General features: G+C 36.7%; 1 protein-coding gene across 5 annotated transcripts in view; it reads right to left on the bottom strand.

Annotated features, from left to right (window-relative positions):
• The window catches only part of FAM184A (family with sequence similarity 184 member A), a 128,083-nt gene that overhangs the window by 9,269 nt on the left and 106,612 nt on the right, over nt 1-12,202 (bottom strand). For 4 of the 5 annotated variants that reach the window (XR_007725178.1, XM_050788742.1, XM_050788746.1 and 1 more), the window contains exons 10-14: nt 11,198-11,410; nt 10,438-10,591; nt 5,498-5,625; nt 4,621-4,805; nt 4,025-4,171 (exon numbers count right to left, since the gene is read on the bottom strand). Coding sequence is in view for 4 of the 5 variants with exons in the window: in XM_050788742.1 (XP_050644699.1) it covers nt 4,025-4,171; nt 4,621-4,805; nt 5,498-5,625; nt 10,438-10,591; nt 11,198-11,410 (827 nt within the window). In the remaining variant the exon portion in view is untranslated. The remainder of the gene's footprint in view (nt 1-4,024; nt 4,172-4,620; nt 4,806-5,497; nt 5,626-10,437; nt 10,592-11,197; nt 11,411-12,202) is intronic. The other variant, XM_050788743.1, reaches the window with a different exon arrangement.

Raw genomic sequence — 12,202 nt, 5'->3', positions numbered from 1 at the left:
CTTCCCCTTCCACCATGACTGTAAGTTTCCTGAGGCCTCTCCAGCCATGAAGAACTGTGAGTCGATTAAACCTCTTTCCTTTATAAATTACCTAGTCTCGGGCATGCCTTTATTAGCAGCGTGAGAACGGACTAATACAACATTTTTACATCACCAAAAATGTTTAATAAGAAAAATATCTGGATATTAAATGGGAAAATATAATTGATTACACATAGAAAAAACATAACCCATGTAAACACAAACAGGAAAGCATTAAAGGAGAGAACAAGTAATATGATATAGATTTAACTTGCAAATATATTTCAATAATTACTAGTCTTTCAAAATTCTTATAGAAAGAAAACTTGGTACTATTCCAATATCCATTTCAAGCCAAGACTAGTCAATATTTTTCTTTTCTTCAGTTGCCGCAAGCAACCCTTGTAACCAGCACTGCTTCTAAAATTTAGTCCAGGTGTGAACAACTGGTAACATAGTTTTTTTTTTTTTTTTTTTAATTATACTTTAAGTTCTGGGATACATGTGCAGAACATGCAGGTTTATTACATAGGTATACATGTGCCATGGTGGTTTGCTGCACCCATCATCTACATTAGGTATCTCTCCTAATGCTATCCCTCCCCCTGCCCCCCATCCCCCGACAGGCCCCGATGTGTGATGTTCCCCTCCCTGTGCCATAGGTTCTCATTGTTCAACTCCCACTTATGAGTGAGAACATGCGGTGTTTGGTTTTGTTCCTGGATATACAGTTGTTTTTAAGTTTGTTCTTCTTTAATCTTCCTAATCACAAGAAAAAAAATTGTTTGGGTGTATACATATACATATATATACACATATATATATACACACACATATACTTTTTTTTTTTTCTGAGATGGAGTTTTGCTCTGCCGCCCAGGCTGGAGTGCAATGGCACAATCTCAGTTCACTGCAACCTCCACCTCCCGGGTCCGAGTGATTCTCCTGCCTCAGTCTCCCGAGTAGCTGGGATTACAAGTGTCTGCCACCACACCCGGCTAATTTTCATATTTTTAGTAGAGACGAGGTTTTATCATGTTGGCCAGGCTGGTCTCGAACTCCTGATCTCAGATGATCTGCCCGCCTCAGCCCCCCAAAAGTGCTGGGATTACAGGTATGAGCCACTGTGCCCAGCCGGGTCTATGTATCTTAAATGGCCTTCATAACTTATGTTCATTACTCTAGTTCACAACACTCAGGCCTTCAGCGTAAATGCTAGCTAGAATCTAATAACATTGTTTTATTTGCACAAAATTTACATTTATATAATTATAGCTTAGCTTCTGTTTAGAATACAGGATAACATTTTCAGTAGTGATAAATGTTCTACTGTAGTGATACCAAGTTTTCCTGTTAAATATTTAAGTTAAAATAAGTCAATTAAAAATATTAACAAAATAATATACGTAGCCAGAAATGACCCAGTTCCCAGGGATGTATATGAATGATGAAAGCCTGGGAAATGCCGCCTTGAGAGTACCACACAAGTGTAGCCTTTTACTCAAATTTTATGGATTTCCATTAAAAGCAATAGAAGAGAGAAGAGAAAGGGGAAAAAAAGGAGAAAGGAGAAGTAGAACATATAAAATTACTAATTAGGGCCACTGATGGATTCTCACCAGGCATGCGTGCCCTGCTTTCTTTGACTCTGACAATATACAGGTCAATGTCTGTGATTCATGAACAACACAGGACTAAATTACAAATGCCTAAAAAGCTGTATACAAAGTTTCCAAGTTATAGTCTGGCTAAGAAAAAAAAAAGGATAAAAAATAAAATCAGTGAATTTTAGAACCAAAAATAGTATACTATCGTTTCATAACCAAACAATAGTATATTATGCACACATATATCCTAGGACTTTAATTTTATAAAGATGAAAAAACTCTATTATATCATCATTTTCTAAACTCTTAAATAAAGGAAATATACCAGTTGAAGCATTGTAACGCTGAACCCTTCTTTTCCCATAAATTCTGCACAGACTCTGATTTGTGACAAGACTACTTCTATACCTCACAAAACTTACAAAAATAATCTGAATGGTAAATTAATAATCAAGGGACAACAACAACAAAAGTTAATTGAGTATTATAGATGAAAGGACTCAAAACTTAAAAAAAATTAGTAATTCAGGTATGACGGAGTGCTTCTTTTCAATTGGGGATTACTGACCTATTTAAATCTAAGTACAGAAACTCAACATTTCTCTCAGGAAGAAATCATCTTCTGTGAAATAAACCTAAACAATCAATAATAATCTCAGAACCACCTTTTTGCATATTAAAAAATCGGCCATTACCTCAAGTTGTAAAGAATGTTTTCATTTAGCTTAAACTTTCTTTACTTACAGAGTAAATCATTCAGATAAAAAAAATTAAACAGCCCATTCTCTCATTTGTTTCTAAAAGAAACCAGAATCAGGACATTGTTATTAGATATAAAGTTTTTACTACTATATCACTGAAAAATAAAATTTTTACAGAACTCTCTGAAAATCTAAGACTTTAACTTTCAGCACCAGAGAACAGGATTTCTAATAATCGTCATTCCATAAGCAATATAGAACTCATCACCATTTCTACAATACTTACAGACTTGGGGTATTTCCCATCCTTTACATGTGTTGCCCCACCCTTCCCTCTCCAGGAAGGGAGTTCAACAGGATTTGGGGCAGGAGCTGAAGCGAGAAGGTGTATCTGCCCCCAAGCTTCCTCAGCGGCAGGCTGCACCATGTCCTTTCAGCCCCTACTACCACCGCCTTCCAGGAATCTACAGGACTCTTCTGATTTCAAAGTTTTAAAGCCAGGGTGCAGCTGAGAATAAACTTCAACAGAATTCCCCAGTCCTTGGGAACAGTTCATATATTGTTTCCCACAGCTCCGTAAGTTGGAACCAACTCTCCCTGCTCATTACCTGTCTAAACCCAAACCATTCAGCAGATCCAAGCAGGCTGCATTTAAGGATATGGAACAGAAACAACCAATTGTCTAAAACTATGCTTTACAACATTGTAGCCATTAGTCTGCATATGGCTACTTACATTTAAATTAATTAAAATTAAATGAAATTTAAAAATTCAGTTCCTCAGTTATGCTAACCCCAATTCAAGTGTTCAATAGCTATTTTTAGCTAGAAGCTACTAACCTGGACAAAGCAGATACAAAACAGTTTCATTATCACAGACAATCTATTGAATAGTGCTGGTCAAATATCAATTTGATATGTGTTTGTTTTTAACTAAAGGAGTAAACACCTAAAGCTAGGGGGTAATTACCTGCTGGCAGTAGGTTTCTGGTGAAAAAAGAAACATGGCTGGTTAGCATGGACCCAAGTAGAAGCATTACAATGAAAGGAGGGTCTAGCAAAGCAGGTAGTTTACTTAAAAGTAAATACTAATTTTTTGATTATTAAAAATGATCATAAAATCAAAAACTAAGTTTTTTGCTACCTACTGAAGATTCATAATGTGCAAAACCATATGCAACAGAATAAAGGAAAAACAAGGACACAACCTTTACTCTTTTAACATTCCTAAGGAGACAGGACACACAGATAGACTGATGTTATTCTTTCTGTGACCATGCTTTTCAGAGCATGAAGTGGGGGACGCCAAGATTTCAGTCTCTGTCTGAGGAATATCACTGATGCCAGGAAAAAGGATAGCCAAGGAACTGAGTCTATTGTAAACCATTTCTGCAAAAGCATGAGGTTATGAGCTGTTATACAAGGCAGATACCAGAGCTCATACTTGGCCCAAAAGGATTTAAAAATCACCTCTAATAACAGCAAACACCAAAATCAGGGTGACCATCATCAGTCAACTGCCTCATCCTAATTAAAGAACATATAGCACTGCAATTACCATCTGTAACACAGCACTAAAATTTTCTTTTTGAAGTATCCTTTCTATTAGAGTCAAAATAACAGCTAATCTGAGGTTAAACACAGCGCTCCTAAATTTAGTATCCACATATGAATTTTCTTATATAATATAACTTACGACACTTGTAAAGCTGCATTTATTTCCTTGAGTAGCTCGTTAGTCTTATTAAAATCTGCCCGCATGATATTTTTCTCTCTGAGGTGGTCTGCTGTCATGACATCCAACTCTTTTTCAAGCCTCTTGTTTAAATCTTGTTCATGCAACCTGTTTGATTTATTTTTAGTTAAGAAAATGTTACTCTGAAGTCAAGCTTTCAAAACTTTCTATTATTCTACCAGATTTGAAATGGTTTTTGGTATAATATATAGAAAATTAATGTAAACAGCCTAAATTAAGCTACTTACTTTCTGCTATAAGCTTCTGGCTTTGTTAAAGTTGTCTCCTTTAATGCTTTTTCAAATAACATTTTTAAAAGATTTCAGTTAATTATATACAATTTCCAAAGTGAATGAATACATGTATATCATTCAAGATACAAACATTTCATCTGTGTTCTAGATTATAATATAGTCATCAAATAAAGTAAAAAGTGGTCTTCAATATTTTACTAGAGAGGTAGTCTAGTCACAAAAATAGGCATAGATTACTAAATATCAGCACAACAGTTTTTCAGATGACACTGCATATTCCTTCCGTTGTACTTAATGGCATACCTTATCTGTTGGTTAGATTCACTTCGTATTCTGAGAATTTCTTTCCCCTTAAATTCCAGTTCTTTGGTTAGGGCACTTATATTCTCATGAAGGTGCTGAACCTCCTTATCCAATTCAGAGATGTGATGCTCTCTGTGTCTTAATTCCTCTTGTAGATCTGTAATTCTACACATGTGCTCCTTACTCTGTAAAAAAAAAAAAAAAAAAAAAGTAATTTTTAGAAGTTTTCTACATATTTGATTTCTGTGTTTATCTGCGGGAAAGAAAATGACACACTGGAATGTCAAATGTAATCATTCTGACACTGCTTCTTCAAAAGCCAACTGCTGAAGTGAGAAAACCTCAAGGCCTCTTCTCTTTCCACACATATACGTGTGTATATGGATATAGCTTCAATAATGTCAGGTTACAAGGAACCCAAAAGGTCAAAGGACATCTCTCTCATTTTACAGATGAGGAAACCAATGCTCAAAGATGATTTATAACCAGTGGCTGAGTTGAGATTAGAACACAGGGCTCTTACATTCTCAGTAAGTTTTACATGATTTTGAAGAATAATTGTGGCACCACTGCCTAGAATCTAGAAAGTGCATCTAAGGAGGCCCTCCCAAAAGAACACTCATCACATGGCTTAAAAAGCAGACTTAGTTTAGTGCTGCTCTAGCAGTTATCTGACAGTTAAGCTCCCTTCTGTGATCGTGCCACCCCAGTCTCGGTGACACAGTGAGACTCTGTCTCAAATAAATAAAAAAATTAAATAAAGCTCTTCAATATAAATAGAATGTGATAACCAGTGAAAATAAGAGTTACTACAAAATAATTTTCAGAAAATTATGAACATTCAATCTATTCAAACAGTACAGAATCTCTTACTTACCTGTCTTCTGCTGATGTCTATGCTTCTCTCTAATTCCATTTTAGCAGCTGCCAATTCTTGATGATGATTATGCCGTAACAAATCAATTGCAGCTGCATGTTGATGGTTGAGTTCTGAGCGCAAGGAAGCTGGAATTGCAAGGCAAAAATACGTTTGGTACCTTTAAAAAAATATTATCAATACTTTAGATAAAAATTATAGAAGTAAAAAAAATTATTTAAAAATCAGAACACTTGTGTATGTCCATTAAATTAATAGATTATTACAAACTCACAAATTTAAATATTATAGACTACAATATACTATCATGAATTTAAAGTTAATCTAGCTTTGATGAGGATATAAAAAATTTCAAATGTTTAAGTGGATCAAGGCATTTTTATACATGCTTTCAGTATGCAGGTAAAGTGCTAATGGAGATGAAGTATTTTTAATCCATCTCTTTCACTATTAGAATAATAAAATTTGGTCAGGCACAGGGGCTCATGCCTATAATCCCAGCACTTTGAGGGGCCGAGGTGGGTGGATCACCTGAGGTCAGGAGTTCGCGACCAGCGTGACCAACATGGTGAAACCCCATCTCTACTACAAATACAAAAAATTAGCCGGGCGTGGTGGTGGGTGCCTGTAATCTCAACTACTCAGGAGAATGAGACAGAAGAATTGCGTGAACCTGGGAGGCGGAGGTTGCAGTGAGACGAGATCACGCCATTGCACTCCAGTCTGGGTGACAGAGTGAGATTCCATCTCAAAAAAATAAATAAATAAATAAATAAATAAATAAAATTTTAGAGTTTAATGGTACCATAACAAATATTTAGGAGGCAACTTCTCACCCAAATAAGAATTCTTCAAAAATATCCCTAAAGGAGCCTGGCTGGTCAGTGTTGTTAGTGATTTGAAGGTCATCACCTTCATTTGAGTTTGGGATTATTTCATACAGTCCATAAACATTTATTGAATGCCAGGCACTATTCTAAGGGGGAATGAAATATGACAGTATCTCTATAACTGCATAGGGTTGAGGGGAAGACATTATGCCGGAAAACTAAGTAGGGTATCAGAGATGACTATTAGGTATGACAAAGCACAGTACTGGAAGAACTCAAATGTTCTAGGAAAGGGAAACTGGGGAAGGGAATTGTCACAGTAACTGTCTGAAGACCAAGTAAGAGTTCTCCAAATAGAGAAGGAAAAAGTATTCAGGAAGAAGGGATATCATGGGATATCATATATAGAACAGAAAGAACCTGGTCTGTCTGGCAAACTATAAGAGGGTATGGCAGGAGGCCACAGTGCACATGGTCATACTGTAAAGAAAATGGAACCTAGTGGGAGAAAGTTTTAGTACAAAATGTGTTTTATTTTAACCTAAGGCTCATAGTTCTCAAACTTGGATATGTTTGGTGGTATGCGTGAAGGAACCTGATCATCTTCTGAAACATGAATTTTACTTGAAGATTTTTGGAAAATCCATTAATTATATATTATATAAACAGATTTAAGTGAGTAAAATACACATTTATAAATTTTAAAGTGAAAACATGAGACTTCAAAGACAAGCTGTGCTTGTAGCTAGCCAATTCAAGCTCCTCTTGAGACCGCCATGTAAAGCATAAGTTGTTTCCCCTGGTGTTAAGGCCTTTTTCAGTGGGAAACCTTGACACGCACTGAGGTAGGACATGAGGAATCACTGAAGGATTTGAAGTGGGTTGCCACATGGTGAGATTTGAGCATTACAAAGTTTACGCTGACTGGAGTTTAGAGAATATACTGTGTGAAAGGAGATCTGCAAGGTTATGGCAATAATCCAGGTGAGAAATGATACAACCAAAACCAAAGTATGGCAGAGGACTAAAGAAGAGGAAACAAATAGAAGAAATGTTTAAGAGAGGGAGTAACAGATAGGATGTGGCAGTGAAAGAAAAAAAGTCAGCCGGGTGTGGTAGCTTACGTAATCCTAGCACTTTGAGAGGCCGTGGCGGGTGGATCACCTGAGGTCAGGAGTTTGATACCAGCCTGATCAACATGGTGAAACCCCGTCTCTACTAAAAATACAAAAATTTTCCAGGTGTGGTGGCGGGCTCCTGTAACCCCAGCTACCTGGGAGACTGAGGCAGGAGAACTGCTTGAACCTGGGAGGCAGAGGTTGCAGTGAGCTGAGATGGTATCACTATATTCCTGCAGAGTGAGAATCAGTCTCAAAAAAAAAAAAAAAAAAAAAGAAAAGAAAAAAAGTCGATTGTGACTCCCATTTTCCTGGTTTTGGCAAGTGGGTAAACAGTGATACCATTAATTAGAATAGGAGGTACAGGAATATAAACACATTTTAGACTATGGGAGACAGTGGGTTCATATTTTTAAATGTTGAGTAGAAGTTAGAATATCTGTCTAACAATGCGTAAGAAATAGAAACCTAAGGTACAAGAAGAGAGGTGTGGTCTAGAAATGAATATGTGGAACCACCAGTACATAGATGGTGGTTGCAACCACGGATGTGAATGCAATAAACCCAGAAAAGGCTGAAGATTAAAAAAGAGACCAGAAGACTGGGGGCTTACTGTGGTTTAATATGGTTTCTCCCCTCTGAAACAACTGTTGAAATTTGATTGTCATTGTGGCACTGTTGGGAGGTGGGGCCTTTAGGAGGTTATTAGGTCATTAGGAGGGATTAATGGTTTTCTTGCAGGAATGGTTAGCAAGCATAGGAGCTCCGCCCCATTTTTTTCTAGCGCTTAGGCCCTCTCCCCGCTTCCACTTTTCCACCAAGCTACGAAGCAGCACAAGGCCCTCACCAGATGTGGCCAGCTACTTGATCTTAGACTTCTTGGCCTCCCGAATCATAAGCCAAGTAAACCTCTTTCCTTTATAAATTAGCCAGTCTGTGGTATTCTGCTATAGCAATAGAAAACAAACCAAGATAGAGCTGAATCCTGGGAAATACTAATATTTGATGGATGTGTGTGGAAACAGGACAGTGTATGAGATGAAGGAGTAGAGGTCAGAAAAGTAGGAATATAGTAAGTATAGTATATTATTATGAAAATCAAGGAAAAAATACTCAAGAAGGTTGTGGTCAAAGGGCTCAAATGTTGAAGATAGGGCAAATAAGATGAAAGCTAGTAAGTGGGAATACTTTGGATTTGGAAGTTCAAAGCTCACTGGTGATCTCAGGGAGAGTAGTTTCAATGAAATAATGGACAAAATGTAGAATTGAAGGATCCCAACAAGGACCAGTATCTACAATATATAAACAACTCTTAAAATGCAACAGTAAAATGTAAACAATCCAATCAGAAAAGAGATATACAGATGGCAAATGAGCACATGAAAAATGCTCAATAACATGAGCCATTAGGGAAACGCAAATTAAAACCAGTTTTAATGATGAGGTATCACTACATTCCTATCAGAAAGGATAAAATATAATGACAACATCAAATGTTGATGAGGATGTGAGCAAAATTTATATGATGCTAGTAGGGACGTAAAATGGTACAGTCACGCTAGAAAACCTTTTGCAGTTTGTTACAAAATTACACATGCAGCTGCCATATGACCCAGCAACTGCTGGGAGTTTTGCTCTTGTCGCCCAGGCTGGAGTGCAATGGTGCGATCTCGGCTCACTGCAACCTCGGCCTCCCAGGTTCAAGTGATTCTCCTGCCTCAGCCTCCCAAGTAGCTTGGATTACAGCTACCATGCCCGGCTAATTCTGTATTTTTAGTAGAGATGGAGCTTCACCAAGTTGGTCAGGCTGATCTCAAAATCCTGACCTCAGGATTTCCACTTGCCTCAGCCTCCCAAAGTACTGGGATTACAGGTGTGAGCGACCGCACCCGGCTAACAAAGATGTATTTAAATCATATTTAGTGGAGTATGTTTCAATGGACTAAACAACAATAGTTCCAACACTAGGACTGTTTTTGCCTGACCTCACAAAGCTGTGAAACATGTGTATTCCCTTTTGGCCACATTTCTATAAAGGCTACCTCCTTGCAATTCCTGTGCAAAGACAGGGCAGTAGTTCATTTTTTAATTCTCCTTGCTCAGCAATCTCTAGCACATGAACAGGTTTTCCACAAATCTTTGACAAATGTCTACATTTAACCTGATTTTCATGCTAGCAGTCATAGCGGATTTTAAAGGAGGAAGAGGAGAGCTTTAACCACTTCGTCTGGGACTCCAAGCAACATTATAGATGAGAAACAGGGTCAGATGGCTTTCCCTTTGAGGCCCAAAATATTGATAACACTTCAGTCTTCTTTGCTCCAAATTCCTACTTGGAAAGAGTGTGCCACTGAAGTATGACAACATGTTAAAAATATTAGGAGAATTTGGAATAAAGCCAAACAGAAGAAAAATGAGATGGTAAGAATAAAAAGTTATTGAATGACATTAAAAAACAAAACCCAAAACAAATCTTTAAATACATACCCAGTTTTTCTTCAAAACTCAACTTATCTCCTTATAAAAAGTAATGATGTGAACACCTCATAGGTAGAAATCTCAAAGAAATATATATCTCAACAGAAAAGTCAGACCTAATCCTCACTTTTCCCATTAAAACAAAATCTTGAAGTGGAAAAAACCATATGACCATGCAGTCTCAGGACATGTGGCTCCATGCCCTTTCTATTGGGCAGTGATTGATTTCTGGAACACCTCAATGTGCTGAGTCCACTTAGTCCAAAAAGGACAGATTAGAGTACCAGCGGTGTTGCTTGCATAGCTGGAGTACAGAGACAGCTGAGGGGAATTCACTTTACTGTTCGTGTCCTGTCTATTCATCCGGTAACTTCAAATAAAATATGCAATACACTTAGATATTCGTTTTGATGTTTCAAAATTTTAAAATAAAACTTGGTGATTCTATGTTGAATTTAAAAAATGTTAAAAATGTACATATGAATATGACAAGATTGTAATCTTTTCAAAATACCAAGCATAGCCTTTCCTTCATCTTCTAATTCAAACCGAAGAGTCTGAAGTTCCTGTTCCATTTCTATTCGGAAGCCCTCCATTGACTCTCTGTGTGCATCTTTCAATGATTGAAGCTCTGCAGAATGCTTCTGTTGTAAATGATTTTCAAGAGCCTAGAACAAGACAAATTCAAATTATTATGCTAGAATATAGGAAGGAAAACGCAAACAAAATAGAAAACAGTTACTAAAACTCAGTTATTTAAGAAATACAAAATGTTTAGGTTCATTTTCAAGAAAACTAGACATAAGATAATCAACATTAGAAAAAATAATTAGGGTCATTTCGGTAGAATAAATAAATCACCATGAAACCAGTTTGATTCAATGTATTTTGTCTATATATTGAATGGGCTGGGCACAGTGGCTCACCCTTGTAATCCCAGCAATTTGGAAGGACAAGGTGAGAGGACTGCTTGAGCCCCAGAATTCAAGACCAGCGTGGGCAACATAGTGAGACCTGTTTCTACAAAAAAAATTAAAAATTAGTCAGGCATGGAGGTGTGCGCCTATAGTCCCAGCTATTCAGGAGGCTGAGGTGGGAAAATCACCAGTCTAGGAAGTTGAGACTGCAGTGAGCTATGATCATGCTGCTGCACCTCAGCCTGGGTGACACAGTGAGACCCTGTCTCAAAAAATAGAAAATCTTTTTTTTTTTAATGTAACTAATTATTATTAGGCTGTTGGATTACATTTGAACGTATGCCACATAAAACTTACTCTCTGCTCCTTTTCCTTTTCCTCTTCCATAGTTTGAAATGCAAGGACATGTGCTTCTTTTAATGATTTGTGTCTTTGCTGATGTTGCTCCTCTAATTCTTCAAGCTCTTGCGTAAGCCGCTGTCGTTCTTGCGTAAACTGGGCTTGCAGTTGTTGCAAAGAAGTCTGAGACTGGGAAAGCTGTATCTCCAGATTCTGTTTCAGCAAGGAAATCTATGTCCCAGAATGGTACACAATGAAGAATAAATACAAGGCATAGTTCACAAACTATCCATCAAAGGGGGAAAAGCACTTCAAAGATATTAATGATAGTAAAATAACTGCTTTAATATTTCCATTTAAAACATTCTAAAATATATCACAAAAATTAAAAAAAATGGTGATTTACTATCACCATTTAAAATTTTACTTTCTGTAATTATTCTGAAAATAGTTTAGTTATATTGTTTATAGACTGTCTAAAGAACACTGCAGCCCACATTTAGATATAAATACCCATGTTATGTTGCAATAAAAATTCATAATATGAAATAAAAACATAAGACAATTAACATTTTCGTTAGGTTATAGTCACTTCAAGGAAGAGTATGAATAGTTAAACCACTTATTTGTAAAGCAGTAAAGTGAAATAGGACTGTGAGCTCTGAGTTAAAATTCTAGCTCTGTCACTTGTTAGTATGAACACCTCACCAGGTTATGTTACTACATATAGCTCACTTTGAACAGACTCTGGCATGTACTAAGCATTCAACAAATATTAGCTAAGATTATTTGAGAATTAAAAACCTACTCTTTAAAAGATGTATCAGTTTATAATTTAGAATCATTATGTAAATTTTTATTTTTTATTTAACTCAAAGTTCTTGAAAACCTTTAAGTTTTCAAAATGTCTCAAACGTCCCACAATCTTTTATTCAACCATTATAACAATGTCAGGTACTTTTCTTTGACTATGGAAAACTGATTTGTCACTCCTTTAGAAAACAGACATCAGCCTCAACATGT

The sequence above is a fragment of the Macaca thibetana genome, chromosome 4 (assembly GCF_024542745.1).
Source record: "Macaca thibetana thibetana isolate TM-01 chromosome 4, ASM2454274v1, whole genome shotgun sequence".
Classification (NCBI taxonomy): domain Eukaryota; kingdom Metazoa; phylum Chordata; class Mammalia; order Primates; family Cercopithecidae; genus Macaca; species Macaca thibetana.
The sequence above is the reverse complement of the archived record's forward strand: the minus strand, read 5'-3'. Positions and strand labels throughout refer to the sequence as shown.